The 17,213-nt window shown below is 32.5% G+C and overlaps 1 protein-coding gene across 1 annotated transcript in view; it reads left to right on the top strand.

Moving 5' to 3' along the window:
• LOC123866764 overlaps positions 1-17,108 on the top strand; it is a 37,977-nt gene extending 20,869 nt beyond the window's left edge. Inside the window, exons 16-28 of the mRNA XM_045908444.1 lie at positions 93-302; positions 709-853; positions 1,965-2,092; positions 6,956-7,049; positions 9,251-9,345; positions 9,421-9,564; positions 9,786-9,989; positions 10,204-10,302; positions 11,498-11,638; positions 12,163-12,372; positions 12,673-12,817; positions 14,333-14,460; positions 16,976-17,108. Coding sequence (XP_045764400.1) covers positions 93-302; positions 709-853; positions 1,965-2,092; positions 6,956-7,049; positions 9,251-9,345; positions 9,421-9,564; positions 9,786-9,989; positions 10,204-10,302; positions 11,498-11,638; positions 12,163-12,372; positions 12,673-12,817; positions 14,333-14,460 — 1,743 coding nt within the window. The 3' untranslated portion in view covers positions 16,976-17,108. The remainder of the gene's footprint in view (positions 1-92; positions 303-708; positions 854-1,964; positions 2,093-6,955; positions 7,050-9,250; positions 9,346-9,420; positions 9,565-9,785; positions 9,990-10,203; positions 10,303-11,497; positions 11,639-12,162; positions 12,373-12,672; positions 12,818-14,332; positions 14,461-16,975) is intronic.
• The last annotated feature ends 105 nt before the right edge of the window (positions 17,109-17,213 follow it).

Here is a 17,213-nt window from a genome sequence, read left to right on the forward strand (position 1 = left end):
GCGGGCGAATTAGCTAGATTAAAATAATTTTCACAACTCAATCTGAAACCAACAAACTTTTTTGTTTCATTACTTATTAATATTAATTTCAGATCATAGAAATCCCCTACAAAGGTGGCGAAACTTCGCTAGTTGTGGTGTTGCCTCGTGACATTGAAGGTATTAAAGAGGTAATAGAAGTACTCAAGGACTCAACAGTTTTAGATAATGCTATCAACGATATGCGCAAACAAGAAGTTGACCTGTATCTTCCTACATTTAAAATTGAGACTACGACTAATCTGAAAGACATTCTTCAAAAGGTAAATGCTAATAATTAACCTTAACTTATAATGTACTTAAAATTAATTCATGGCAGTTTTTTATTATTACAAAATAGGTTGGCGCTTGACGTCAATAATTATGCTACGATTACCACGCTTGCCACGAAGACGCCTATTCACGCAGAAACACAGACGTCAAAAGGTTTTCCATACCAAAATCTTCGTATCAATAAACATTGAACAAAAAAAGTCGCTCAAGTAGATTGACGATTACATTAGGATTCAAAGTTTTACGGTTTCGCGCTGTTCTGTGATAGAACGGTCAACGGTGAAGGATAAACAAGGCGTCAAATCGTAAATCCCAAGTACAAAATATGGAGAATCACCCTTTGATTGTACTGTGTAATGTAGTAATAGTTAACTAACACACTTCATTTTGCTACAGATGAATGTAACTGAGATATTTGATCCTCAATTAGCAAGATTAGATTACCTCATTCGTGTCAAAGGTAATATGTACATAAGCTCAGCAGTACAAAAAGCTTTTATTGAAGTCAATGAAGAAGGTGCCGAAGCCACTGCCTCGAATGGTGAGTACCTACATAATAAAGACACCCTGCAATTGATAGATATAACTTAGTATTGTTTGTTACTTGGACTGCAATCTAAAAATACAATATCGTATTCAGTAGCCAATTATACCATTCTTAGGCAATTAGTGTAGGTAATTACTTAAAGCATTAATAATGAGTTTAACAAAACGTTATCTTCTGATTTCTAACAAAAAACATTTATTGGAAATGGACACATTTTAACTTTCGTACGAACGAGTCGAAAATATCACTTTTAATATTGTCTTTATAATATTTTTATCTAATTTGCATTTTTCTTTCTCTTTCTTTCTTTATCTATGTAAAACAGATAGATTTACATATATCTACCTTTATTTTAACTCCTTGTTTTTAGTTTATTTTTAATATTGATCTTTAGATACTTTTATTTTATTAGTATGAAGTACTTAGTCTGAAACCATTCTTATAATTTTGTAAAAACTTTCTGTTTAGAATTTATTAGTAAACTAGCTGTGCCCGCGACTTCGTTCGCGTGGAATAGTGACTTTTCGCGCTTTATATAGCCACGGACGCTCAGGCGCGAGGCGCCGTGATTTTTTAAATTGACATAACTTTTTTATTTATGAACCGATTGACATGAAATAAACACTAAATCCTAAGTGAAGCTTACTACAATATATTAGTGAAAACCGTATCTAAATCGAATAAGCCGTTTCTGAGATTAGCGTGCACAAACACACAGACAAACAGACAAACAGACAAACAGACAAACAGACAAAAAAAAATTAATTACAATTTCGGGTTCGGCATCGATATAATAACAACCCCTGCTACTTTTTTTTATATATTTCCATTGTACAGACACCACTTTTCTACAATTTTATTATATGTATAGATATGCACTTAACTACACACTCTGATACCACTTTTATTGTTTTCTGAAATTAATCGATTTCTTACTATATTTAAGTGGTTAAGTTTACGTCAAATTTTTTTTTCATTAATAGTATTTTCCGATTAATTTATAAGTCTATTTTTTAAAATAAAATAATCATACAATACAAATAGAGCGCTCAGTATATTTGCTGTCTTTAAATATATACAATAAAACGCCACGATACTGTTTCAGTATTTTCGGCAGTCAGAAAAAGTATGTCTCCCCGTTTTCAACGCATCAGTTTTACAGCGGACCATCCATTCATATTCTATTTATGCGAAGGAAACAATATTCTATTTAATGGAGTCTTCAATAATTCTTAGGTATTTATAAAATACCATAATCAAATCCATACTAATATTATAAATGCGAAAGTGTGTCTGTCTGTCTGTCTGTCTGTCTGCTACGTTTTCACGGCCTAACCGCTGAACCGATTTTAATGCAATTTGGTACAGACTTGGGATACATCCTGGGGAAGGACATAGGCTACTTTTTATCCCGGAAAATCAAAGAGTTCCTACGGGATTTTAAAAAACCGAAATCCACGCGGGTGAAGCCGCGGGCATCCTCTAGCATACAATAAAACGCCACGATACTGTTTCAGTATTTTCGGCAGTCAGTAGAAGTATGTCTGCCCGTTTTCAACGCATCAGTTTCACAGCGGACCATCCATTCATATTCTATTTATGCGAAGGAAACAATGTTCTATTTAATGGAGTCTTCAATAATTCTTAGGTATTTATAAAAGACCATAATCAATAATTACATAATTACCTACTCTGTGTAGTATCCCATCCATTCATAGAATTTCATATCTAAGTGATTACAATATCATCATTATTACTATTTATGTCGGGCAATTTTAAGGTTATCATAATAACATGTTTTTTCTCATTATTTATACACTCACTTGCCTTATATTATTTTTAACTTTCATTAAATTGTTTATTCATTCATCTCAAGATATCACTGGCCTTCTATTGAGCTCAGGTTTCTCTTACTATGAGATGGGTCTTCAGATTGAGATTTCCATTACTCGTACTTTTCATTACTGCACGTTAGTAAATAACAGAGTGACTGTAGGCATATTTACCATCTTTAGTGCTATTACAAGTTACCTATATTTAAAATCACACTAGTACAGAAACATACATATACAGCCAACAACATATTTACACAGCCTTTCGATGCAGCTTCTCAGATTAATTTGTTGGCAAACTTACTTTATTACTGGACTCGATAAAGAATCGTATTTTTATCTTTACTAATATGCAGTATTTATATAATAGACATAGTTTGAAGATTTCCCAATATTGAAATTTATTTTTGTTCAAACCCAAAAACCCCTTTTAATATGAAATTTCTTTTTAACAAGGTTTTTAATTTTTTTTCAGTAACCACCAGCCTCCCTGAAATGTTTTATGCCGACAGACCATTTTTATTTGCTTTGAAAATGAATTCCTTGACTTTGTGCAATGGCGTGTACGCACAGTAAAAGTCATCATTTTATTGCAATATTATTTGTTTTATTTACAATTCCATATCATGCTGTGCTATTATATAATCATAACTGAAATATATTATTATATTTTAATATGTAAGTAGTAAAGTTATTTTTGTTAGCGAACCTATCCCATCCCCTATTCCATCTTAAAGCAGCAATAAAAGCAGGTGTCTGTGTGTGAAGTGTGAGTTGGCTTTTTATTGCGCCTTTCGACTTTGCTGAGTCGAATCTGTGTTCCGAACCGATGGTAGAGTCTTGACTAATCATAAGAGCCTATGAGAAATAAATACATTTTGATTATTATTCGCTTTACCAAAAGGTTGGAAAAAATACCACCAGTATTAATAAAATGCATAGGAATTTTATTTATGTACTTATATTTTATTTACTATAATATCACATAAATAAATTAAAAACGTAGAGATAATCCAATCATGTCTTTCGGCATGCTTTTGGTATGCTTTCGGCATAGTCTATCTTATTATTTTTATTACCAGCTCTTATTTGTAATTTTAGGCTATAAGCGATAACACTGTGTCTCTTTTTTCCAGTATTCAATTTTGTCGTCGATAGTATTACGGTTGGACCAAAATATCATCCAATGTTCAATGCCGATAGACCTTTCTACTTCGTTTTGAAAATGAAATCTGAACCTTTGTTCAGTGGTGTAATGTATGCAAAGTAAAACAAATTTTCATAGATTGCGGTTCTCCATTACGTTTAAAAGTTCTATTGCGCACAATTATTATAAAAATAAAATAAACTTTTTTACAAAATATAAATTTAATGACAAATATTTAGTTTTTATTCTCCCAATTCCTTTGAAATCATTCCACCGTCTGTCTACATGTGCAGAAAATGTAGCTAGTCTGAAACTGTGGAAGATGTTGAAACGTGGGATGAAGACCTAACTCACAAAAAAAAAGATATGGCGATGAAATATATATATATATATATATATATATATATATATATATATATATATATATATATATATATATATTTATTTTCATGTACCAAAATTGTAGTTACAAAGTTAAGATAAATTAAGCTATGTACAAAGGAAATGCTTATCTCTAAACAGAGATTTCTATATTTTTATATATACCTCATTGGCTGGGCAGCTCAGCCAATCCTGTCGGTGTCTCAACTCTGTCACGATGATGTCACGACTTGCATAAAATACTAATCCTGCTTCAGGGCCAATTTTTACGTTTTAATTCTTATACTCAAAGATAGCTGGGTCCAAATTCCGTACAAGCAACATAACGTAAAATTATATACCAGTATTTTGAAGTTAGACACTACCAAAATCCTGGTCTTAGGAAACGGCTTTAATAACCAAAATGCGCAAAAATAGTAAAAACTGGCAGGTTAAGCGGGCCATATCGTAATATGACCGATCTTAGAATGATCTTAGGCCTCATTCGCACGAGAGCTTTTTTAACGTCTGTTAAAAAAGCGTTCAAATAGAACAAATGCATTCCCAAGTATCTGTTCACACGTCAACGCTTTTTTAACGCGCACTTTGTATTTTCAGCGCAACGCCGGGTTTTTACGCAACGCTTTTTTAACGCTCGTGCGAATTAAGGTCAATATTCTATCTAAAATTTTAGATTTTTGCTGTGATTCGCTGTGAATGTGACATATAGGGGTAAAATATTTAATTTAATCCCTTTTGACACATATTTATGCTTTTGACTATGAGCAAACTATCCAGCAATATTCCAAAGTCACCTTTGTAAATATTAAATAAGTACTTATTAGCCGCGATCAACGCGAATGGATATCATTTTACGATACCAAAAATCTAAAATCTCATAAATGATACCCTTACATTACACTAAATTTAATAAAAAATGTTAGTTTTGTCATATCGGAATATCATTTTCGCTATAGGCAAGCACCCTACGAAACTTAATTTCAATAGGTAATTAGAAAAAATAAATAATATTAGGGGTTAAAGTATGAAATTGCCGATTTGTACTGAAAAATAAAAAAATTAGTTTTTTATTTTTTATTTAACATATTTATTTAATCAAAATAATTACCATTATTATCTATACATTGCTGCCCTCTAATAGGAAGCTCATTTATGCCTTTGCGATAGAACTCTGGTGATCTAGATTTGACAAACTGTGTGAAAGCATTTTGCACTGCCTCCTGAGAAGAAAACTTTTTATCACGCAGAAAATTGTCCAAATCACGAAGAAAATGGTAGTCCGTTGGAGCAAGGTCTGGTGAATACGGAGGGTGACGAATGGTTTCTAATTGCAGTTCCTGTAGAGTTAAAACGGTTTCTCGTGCTGTATGAGGTCTCGCGTTATCATGGAGCAATAATGTTGAAGATCGATTCATAAGTCGGGGCTGTTTCACTGCTAGTTTCACTATCATTGTTCGGAGTCCGGCGCAGTAGACATCTGCCGTTATTGCTTGACCAGATCGGAGAAAGCTATAGTGAATAACACCACGCTGAGACCACCAAACAGTTACCATTACCTTTTTATTGGTAAGCTTTGCTTTAGGAGACTGTTGCGGCGTTTGACCTGGGGTCAACCATTGCATTTTCCGCTTACGATTATCGTAAAGAATCCATTTTTCATCACATGTCACAATTCGACCCAATATTCCTTCATTTCTGTATCGATTCAACAAGGCAACGCAAGTTTCAACACGTATTTCTTTCTGCAGATCAGTCAAATCATGTGGCACCCATTTTTCATATTTTTTTATTTTATTGATTTGACGCAAATGAGTGAATATTGTTGGTAAGGTAACGTTAAACCATGCCGCTAATTCCTGGGTAGTTTGGCTCGGATCGGCTTCCACCATCTCTTTCAAATCATTGATATTCACCTGTGTGGGCGGTCTTCCACGTGGTTCGTTCTTCAAATCGAAGTTTCCATCACGAAAGCGTTTAAACCAAAATCGCACAGTGCGTTCATTAGCAATCCCCTTTCCAAATGCTACATTAATGTTGCGAGCTGTTTCTGCCGCGTTAGTTCCGCGTCGGAACTCGTATTCAAAAATCACACGAATTTTCGAAGTATCCATCTTTATTGTCTAAGCTGAATAAAAAAACAACTGAAAGTTGATAATCGAATGTTGCACATTTTTTAAAAGAAGAACTACATAGGTACCGTATGAAAAAAGTTTCACTCAAAAATCTTAAACCATGAAGGTTCTATGTCAATTCGAAGTACCTATTGCAGTAAAACGGCAATTTCATACTTTAACCCCTATTATAATAATATTAATAAAAAGACTTTCATTTCAAGCATAATATCCCATAAATAATTAATTATTCCGTGCTCCGCCTTCCTCATCCATCCGCTCTCCGCCATTTTCTTTAGGTCATCGGTCCAGCGGGCTGGAGGTCGTCCCTCACTGCGCTTACATGTGCATATTATATTGTTATTCATACGGATTTCCACGCATTTGGAACTGCGGGAAACCTACTAATATAAGCTAATATAAACTCTGCGTAGGGTTTTGCCAGAGTAGCTACAGGTTTTATATTTCTTCTTAATTGGGAAAATATACAGTATTTACCTACTATTATCTGTTTCGAATGATTTTCCCAATAGTAGCGTATTAAATCATTGCCGGCGAGTCTGGTACTAATGTTGTTTGCTATGGTAACAAAAACACGATTTTAACTTGATTTAATAATAAGTAAAAAGATACGCCTTACTGCATACCGGTTAGTTTAGTTGTGAATCGACCCGCGCTCGCATCGTCCGACATAATGAAGCCATTATTTCTTATATGCTGTAAGTGATTTTTTTTTATTTGAGATATATAGTCTTAGTGCTAAAAAATTATGAGACATTTTACGGTGGTTAATAGCCTGCCTCATCTGATGACAGAAAGGCTGGCTAATTTTTGAGCACAGCATTAGCCTGGCTGTCCAGCGTGGGAATGCAGTCCAGTATTCTTCAATTCAATTCAATTCAATTCAATAATCTTTATTGCGAATTTGGGTTAGTTTACAGATCTTAAAACTATTATTGTTAGGTGCTCCAAATTCTACCTTTCGGTATGCAATAATACAATAACATAGTCATGAATACAATCTTGTCAACCATTATAAATATATAATATTTTAATTATTATTATTACAATTCATGGTAACATTCCACGCGGGTATGATTTATACCGTAATTAGATAAGGCTAGCTTTACTTTCTATTTAAAACTAAATGAGCTTGCGCTTGGCTGCAATCGCACCAAGCAGGAGATGATGCTGCAGCCTAAGGTGGAGCGCGCCTACCCAAAAGGTGCCTATTCACTCTTCTATTGAAGGTGCCAATATTATGGCTAGCAGGAAAAATGAAAGCCGGAAAAGCATTCCATATTCTAGCCTAGCAGTGTGTATTAGGAACGAGGAAGCAAATCGCTTCGTACGTGACATAGGCTTGCGGCTGGCAGCTAAAGTCACGAGGTTTGACAGCTCTAAATTAAATTTAAAACTGTCAAACAGAGTCTTTCCTTTTCATATTACATTAGTAAGAAGAGGATGCGAATACTCTAAAGTCAAAAATTTACTTGTGCTCAGAATCAGTACCACATCTCGCTATAAACCAGTTGTGAATAATGATAAAAATTTTATGATAAAAATAGTAGGTAGGGGTGCTATAACTTGTCTTACGATCTTCTCAGCCATGACCCCGAACACCGCATGCTGATATAAGTTTGTTATCTTTTAAATGAATTTTGTTAATGAACAAATAAATAGAATTCAATTAATACAAAATGAGGGCAATTTAGACTGATAATAGAAAATAAAAGAAACTGTTCAATACTCAATCATAATAATTAATTAATTATTATTAGTACCTAGGTAATATTTTACAGGGACTGTACTATTTTTGGGCCTGAGACTCCAGGCCTGCAGTCATCTAGCACGAAAAGTTTATCATCGTGTCTTAGCCCTCAAAAGTTTTTTTTATTGGAAATATTTTTATTTTTTACATATTTTTTTCTTTTATATTATTTTAGGTTGTTAATTAATTACTTGTAGCCTATATTCTTTTGATCTAATTTAAATGCCGATTCGATAATTATAAATATAAAATCTCTAAAACAATCTGTGAAACTTACAGGTTGCTCATTAATATTTAACTACCCGTTTTAATTCAATAATAACGTTCATAAACAAAAAAAAAAAAAAAAAAAATTGCTATTTTTTAAAAATCATTGTTTACACACAATTCCTTGCGTACCCGCATAAAAATATACCTATAATTTTCTAAATTACACACTGAGCATTGGGTTATTAGAAGATAGATATCCAAGCATTTAAAGAATAATTCGGGTTATTTTATCATGACTATAATATTATTTAATTCCTGAGTTGTTGCTATTTAAACTTATTGATGTGATTTTTTTACTGCGCCATGCGCTGCACTAGCACGTCATAGAGTTTACTTTAGTAGCCAATTATTTCAAAGTCAATACTTTTATCTATCCATACATAAATATCTATGTAGCTTTTAGTAATACATCCTTGATATTTAAAAATAAAATTGTTTACCTTGAACTTAATACCTTTGAGGAAAACAATACCGATAGGTGTCTACAGTTTGTTGTTACGTAACGTGCATTTTAACCTTTCATAAATTATCGCGTGTATCTTACCTACAAATACATTAACATAGTCACGCATTATTCACCAAAATCTATAACGACAATAATCATTAATATTACAAAACTATTTCTGTGCAATTCCTTTATTTTTTGCTATTTAAGTTTACGTACTTAATTAATTATTATCACTGCTATAATATCATCTTTCAAATCTAACGAATCGGACAGACAAAAGGTGTACCTCTTTTGAATAAATTATTTTGATTTTATTATTTTGTTCGTCAATAACAGAAAGGAAAGTATTTTTAAGACCTTTATCAAATACACTACTTTTTCTCTTCTTTTTTTAACAAAATATTATTAACAAACTACGGACTCTCTTACAGTTTTGTCTCTCGCTATCATGGCGACCGCAAACCAGCAAAGAACTGAAAATTTACTCCACGATGGGAACAACAAATTTACAGCAAACATGTTTTCCGTGAGTATTGCTTTAGAGGTGTCACAGATTTACTAACTTATTCTGATCTATACAAATCTTACACGAAATTTGCAGGAAGTGGCAAAAACAAACCTTGTGAAAAGTTTTGTTATATCAGGATTCTCTGTATTGACGCCTCTCGCGCAACTTGGCCTGGCGTCCGTCGGTGAACCCCACGATGAACTATTAAATGCCATTGGAATGCCCGATGATAAGTCTGTAAGTTCCTTTTGATATTTCTACATTTTAATTAAAAATTATCTAACCCTTGCAAGCGTGATATTTTGAAAAATGACCACCTTAGTTTTTTTCCAGACCCTTTTATTTGCTGTGACATATATGGCAAAAGCCATTTTTGTTTCTGGCCGTAGCTATACTCATTAGCAGCTGTTGTTTCAATACGAGCAACCTATTTCACATAATATTTCTATATTTTGCAGACGAAAGAAGTTTTTTCCTTGGCCAATACAAGAGTCCGAGCCGTAAAAGGTGTAACACTAAAGACAGCTAGTAAAATTTACGTGGCGAAGAATTATGAATTAAACCAAGAGTTTGCCGCTGTTACAAAGGATACCTTTGGTTCTGAAGTTCAAAATATTGACTTCGTGCAGAGACAGAGTGCTGCGAATGAAATGAATGCTTGGGTAATAATAAATATATAATTAGTATCTAAGTATAGTTCGCGACAAGTCGACATGGCAAAGCTGCTGGACTGCATGTATCATTGATGCCAGAGCAATCTACCTACTATAAAAGTAATAGAGCAGCGTTTAAATATAATATATCTATTTAAATATTGCTTACTTTCAAAAATCATAGTAAAGTAAAACTAAATTACTCAATTTTTTTTTTATTTAGGTGGAAGAGCAAACCAATAACCGCATTAAAGATTTAGTTGATCCCAATAACTTAGATGATGATACCAGAGCGCTCTTAGTCAACGCAATTTACTTCAAGGTAAGTGAATTTATTATTATAAATCCCTTGATGATGTCCACATCGAAATCGGTTGAACAAATGGACCGTATTAAAAAAGGTACCTAACAGACAAACAGAAATTTTACATTTAAAATATGAGTACGGATAAACATCCATGTATTTGCACAAACATAATCATGTTGCCAGAATAGTCCATCACCAACTTGCTCTTCAGTATGGCCTTGTAGATACTGAGGTGCCGTACATAGGTATGACACAATGTCAGTTCTTGAAAATAGCAGTGCCCCGCTTTACTGGGACCGATCGATTATTCACTGACAGGTATAGTACGCGTCAGCTCAAGATGGCAATCGGGGTGGGGACGCCCCACACACCCGCACAGCATTATTTGTTACTAGCCGATGCCCGCGACTTCGCCCGCGTGGATTTAGCTTTTTCGAAATCCCGTGGGAACTCTTTGATTTTCCGGGATAAAAAGTAGCCTATGTGCTAATCCAGGATATTATCTATCTTCATTCCAAATTTCAGCCAAATCCGTCCAGTAGTTTTTGCGTGAAGGAGTAACAAACATACACACACACATACAAACTTTCTCCTTTATAATATTAGTGTGATAAGTGTGATGTGATTTCTGTTATTTAATTTTTGTAAACATTTGTTTAAAATATAATAAGAAAAAGACCTATAAACAAATGAAAGGATATGAAAGCACATAATTATTTATCCATTATTAGATGATGCCTGTGATTTCATCCGCGGGGATCGTTTTTAACGTGTGTGAACTGTTTGATTTGTCGGGATAAAAAGTGACCCCTGCCCGTTTCCAGAATGCAAGCTATCTCTATGCCAAAAAGATAACGCTCGCAACATTGCCCACGTGGGTTTAAGTTTTTTAAGAAATATTCTTTGATTTTCAGTAATGAAAAGTAGCCTATGGTCTTCCCTAGGATGCAAGCTATCTCCAGGTACCCAGGTCAAAACAGTTAAATGGATGGCCTAAAAGCTAGCAGACAAACATACAGCATATATATTTTCGCATTTCTAATGATATTAGTACTTATAGATTAAGAAAACAAACTATTAAAACAATTATTTTAATTTTTAACTAATTGCGATCATGGCAATGTTTTCGATTCAAGTCAATAAAAAATAAACATAATATTTTTTACTTATTTAATTTTAACTTAGATTAAACTTAATTCCCGCATTTCAGGGATCGTGGGCGACCCAATTCAACAAAAATCTCACCCGTGAGAAGGATTTCTTCGTCACCCTAAAACAAACGACAAAAGTTGATATGATGTACAGAAAAGGGGACTATAAATATATAGACAGCTCGGTCTTAAAATCTCAGGTACGTTATGAAATCATAGTTATAATTGAACCGAATGATGTAATTAGCCTAGCCATGCTAGTCAGCCTAGCACGTTTTGGGGCTACTGATAATTCTTTTTCTTTTCCGTATCCACTGTGAAGTGGATTGTAGGACTCAAAAGTTATTATAATTTAATTCAATTTCTAATTATAAATGAATAGACACTTTTTGTATAGAATTTAATTAGCTTTATTTTGTTTTAAGTAGTTTTTCCGCCCAATAGTTAACGAGCTATTAATTAGCAAAAACAAAAAGATCCTTTTTCCTTTTGAGGCACCTACGAAACTCAAAAACAAAAAAAAAGGACTTCATTGTTCTTTCCCACCCCTCTCACTCACTCCTTATTGATCAGGACTTTTTGTATGTTCATTAGTAAATTCTCCTTAACTTTTGCTTTTCCTTAATTTTACTAAAAATCTACTTATCTGAAAAGTTTAATAAATAAATAAAATATTAATTTGATTGTTGATCTTATATTTTTATTTGTTTCATTTAATTCTCAGGTTATAGAAATCCCCTACCAAGGTGGTGAAACTTCATTAGTTGTAGTGCTACCTCATGAAATTGAGGGCATTACAGAAGTAGAAGAAATACTTAAGGACCCAACAGTTTTAGATAAAACTCTCAGCGAAATGTATGAGACCGAAGTTGACCTTTACCTTCCTAAGTTTAAGATTGAGACAACAACTGATCTAAAAGACATTCTCGAAAAGGTAAATGCTTATTAAAAATATTTGAAAATCTCATTAAATTAGTTTTAGATAGATATTAGCAGTGGCGAGTAAGCTATAGAAAAATAAAAGCACTGCTTACCCTGGGTGAAATAGCTCATTGCTTATTTCTCAAATACCTGCAATTAAATAGGAAATGCTGCATAAGTGATGCTTGGGGTCACACCCTGTGAACGCCTGTGGATGTTACAGTACGAACCAATATTGATAAAATTCATGGGCGATCCAACGTTACATTTTACTTTATGATACCTAAAAATATAAATACTTTCTTTTTCTTAGATGAATGTCAAGAAAGTATTCAACGCGATTGAATCTAGATTGGACAATCTTTTAACTGTTAAACAAAATTTATATGTAAGCTCAGCTACACAAAAAGCTTTCATTGAAGTTAATGAAGAAGGTGCTGAAGCCGCTGCTGCAAACGGTAAGTACTTATCAAACATAACCTTAAATTGTTAATTTAAGTAGTTGGTATTTGAATATCGACCATGAAGCTATCGATATTATTTAAAAATTATCGTTTATACAACATAGCATAGAAAAGAAAAGTTTAGAAAAATTTATTTGTAAACATAATTTATTTAGGTATTTAGTTTCGATTTAGTTTCAGCCTTATTTTTTTATTTATAAAATTACCACAAATGTAATTAGGTATAAAACAGTACTTTGGTCAATTTTTCAACGTAATTTATTTCATCTTTCATACGATTGCGTTGAAACGTACAGTTGTGGGCACATGCCTGAAGATTTTTGACACTACCATCAACGTACGAGTACGTACCTAATAAGTGGCGCGCGAGTCGTATTGCAATTTGCAACGCATGCAGCCGGGCATATGCTAATAAATAATAATGTTTACTATCTGAATGTCAAGTGGGCCATCTTTTTCCATACAGGCTACAAGTTTTATGCGTAGCATGTACGGGTTTTATAATTCTTTTATCAATCGAATGATAGAAATTTATATCAACTCGCATGATTATCCTTAATATTGTAGGCAATTACCTATATAATAATAATTGTAACGTGAATTATGCTTTATCTTTTAATTTTGAAAAGAGACGTGCATCATAATATTTATTTAATAGGCAATACTATTCTTAGGTATAAGGTTATGAATGTGTGAATAGTTAACTAACGAACTCTGTAGAAATGTAGAATTTCAAAATAATATTTTTCTTCATAAACAACTTCTCTGACTCAGCACTAACATTACGGTGTACACTGTAGATGAATTACCTATATCGAAACAATCGAAAACAATTCTATCTTTGAAACATCTCTTCTATTTTGTTTCTCTTTCTTCTTTGTTAAAACTCCACTTTCTAGTTAACATTTTTTTCTACTTAACTGTTGTACTTATATCAAATTGATTAAAATTATAATAGATGAACTAATTATTGTGTTCGAACGCAAAACAATACAAAAGCGATTTAGAATTCCTAAAACAAAATGAATAAATATAAAAGTGACATTGATTTAATTCTAAAAAATACGCACCTGCTTGAGAACCACTTTCTCTTTTTCTTTAATCGGTAAAAATAATTTATCTGCTTATTTAAAAGTCGATTGTTTGGGCGCATATTATTATTGTTTAGGCGCATTATATTATTGTTTAATATGAATTATTTTATTAATTACTCTGTGCACATGTTATCTTGGCCTTAATGAAAGTGATGTAAGAGACTAGATGTTGTATGCGACTTTATTCCCGTGGTATGTATTTATGTATTTTTCCGTAATCTCTAATCATCCCTTAATTTTTTATTTTTTTATTTTTATAAAAGTAAAGCTACATCTGTCTCCATAATGCAAGCTATCTCATTAAAATTAGGTCGTCATATATATTTGGCTGTGAAATATTAATAAACAGGCAGACATACATTCCAAATAGTATTATGGTTAGTATGGATGAACTTAAACTACGATGCCGTTTCAGTTTTCATAACAAGCACCAGAAGCATTTCAAGCCGCTCCCAACGCATCATATTTAGAGCAGACCATCCATTTATATTCTATTTATACGAAGGAGAGAATATTTTGTTTAGTGGAGTCTTCAATTCTTAGGTATTTATGAAAAAAACATAATCATCATACATTGCAATACGCCCCTAAAAGCAGTGGCGTGAGAAGTTGCATAATATAATAAAAGCTGAAAGTTCGTATGGTCCAGCTATTGCCTTACCTGGATACCTACGAGTACCAGGCAATAGCAGACGGTGCATGATTTTTGAAATTTATATGGTCCCGTAGAATTTGTTTTGTTTGCCTACCTATATCAATAAGATACTTACATAATATCACCGAATTCTTAATAAGACTTCATTTGCGCAGATTTAGGGTTTTAAAAATCCCAAGGGAATTCTTTTCCTGGGATAACACATAGTCTATGTCGTCCCTGAGTGTTAAGCTATGACTGTAAAAAAGCGTTAAATAGTAAATGACCAACAGACCGACAGATAGTTAGGCATCCTTTTATTATTAGATATCCTATACCTAATTGTTTTTCAATAAATAAATTCAGGATTCAGCTTTTATTAAGAACGTCTTTCCCGCATTCATAAATTATCCATTCCATCTATCTAAACTACTGATTTGTGTAGATGGTTCAGCGATTGCCTGTATTGCAAAGATTTTCATTATTATATTTACTTACCTCATTATAGTAGCTTTTGTATGAAACTAATCAATATCAGGATTTGCATGCAATAACCTGTGGTGCTTTAGTAAAAGTAACATACAACACACACACACACACATCCAGCCGTTGAGATCTTATGATGCCTGTAAAATCATATCACATTTGACACACCTAGCTAAGCTATTTATTCTTAACTTCATACAGCTAATATGACACTTAATATATTAAATTAGTACACTTTACTAACAAAACTTTTCTGTAATCAAACAAAATAAGCAATAAATAACAATATTGACTTTCCTTTACCATTTAGTTAATATGAATTCGAAAATCGAAAATTATTCAATACATTAACCAATTATCATAAACACCTACTAAGTAGCTCCCTTTTCTAACGAATCCTTTGTATCTACTTATTTGTTTTCTTTTTCAGAATTCGGTATTTTCGCCCTCAGCCTCGCTCCAACGTTTTATGCCAATAGGCCATTTTATTTTGTTTTGAAAATTAATTCTCATCCTTTATTTAATGGTGTAATGTACGCTCAATAACTGTCATTACCACTTTACTACCTTAACAATTTAACATTAATAATTATAATTGTTTGTATACGTAAATATTTTATAATGTTATCCTAATTATATTTCTTGTACTTCTGTTGAAAACAAAATTACACCATGTTATAATGTTATTGCACTGTTTTTTGTTCGTCACCCTCTACCTGTTTTACATAAGCTCCATAATATTATTTAGCTTTGTAGTCGAGTTGTTTTTTGCAAATTTAAAAAAATACAAAAAATAAATCACAAATATGTAATTTCATCTAAGAAATAAAAAGCTACAGAATAAAATTTGTATCCTTGTCATTTTTTCCGAAGGTTTCGTTCCTCGGCAGAATGCGCTTATTGGCCAAATGAATCCAACGCAAATCATTAAAAATATAATTATAATTTAGATACCGCTACAATTTAATAAAAATTAATAAATTATTCATGTAAAATATTCAATATGATACTTAATTCAGTATAATAGTTACCTTTATTATTATGAAATACCGCAATTTCGAGCGAGTGAGGTTCGAACCTGCGATACTCTGCGTAAAAACGCGCTTCTTCGCCGGCTGCGCTGTGGGCAGTTACTTAAAATACAGGGTGTTATTATATAGGGTAAAGCTAGCAAAAACGAAGACAGGTGATAGTATTGATGATTACTGATAAGATACCATAAAAAAACGCGAAAATAAATTTTAAAATCCTGTGTTTTTAAAAGTTTGCAATGTATTGCAAATAAAACATCTGACTGACGCTAGAGGTCAACGATCGGTGCCTTGATAGGTGCCGCGACACCAACTTACATTGCGGGTTTGAAAAATACTAAATCACTAAAACTACAAGACAAGGCAAATGGTTATTTGTATAAGATTGTATTTAGGTAAGCAGCGCTAAGTTATGCCAGTGTTTTAATAATGCCCTGTATTCTATGCTTAGAAGTTTTCAAAATAATACTCAATAAAAGAGGGATTTGAATTCAATGATTTTTTGACATTTTTTTCTTACCAAATTTCGAAATTGTAATTCAACAGGAAGTATTTTATAAGTATTGATGACAGTCGTGAGCGTTTTTTTTTTTTTTTTGAAAATAACTTTTGAAAACTTTGAATTATTATATTATGCTTTATTGCACCAAAATATAGAAATATACATAGTCATAAAAACAAGAAGAAAAATAATAGTGTAAATCTGTGACTTTTGTTAAGTTTACCTAGAACTGTTTTTAACGCAATGTAAGAAAAATGTAAATATATAAAGACTCTAGTTAATAAGCATAAATTTAGAAACTGTAAAAGTTCCGTTTTTACATTGAGTTAAATCGCGACTTCAGAAGAAAATATCATTAACTCTGCAATATTAACTTCAACGAATCTAATGCTTTTTTCTTTTCAGAGTTCGGTATCGTCCTTCAAAGCCTCCGCATTGTACCATCATTCTATGCCAGTAGACCATTTTACTTTGTTCTGAAATGTAACTCTCTGATTTTATTTAATGGTATCATGTACGGCCAGTAACTGTGACTACCATTGCTAATTTTTTTATTTTTAATATTTTTAATTGCTTTATAATGTTATCTCTTTTTTATTTTGTGTAAAAGGTAATAAAAGGATACTGAGATGCAAAATTAGAA

Source organism: Maniola jurtina, chromosome 7, assembly GCF_905333055.1.
Source record: "Maniola jurtina chromosome 7, ilManJurt1.1, whole genome shotgun sequence".
Lineage (NCBI taxonomy): Eukaryota > Metazoa > Arthropoda > Insecta > Lepidoptera > Nymphalidae > Maniola > Maniola jurtina.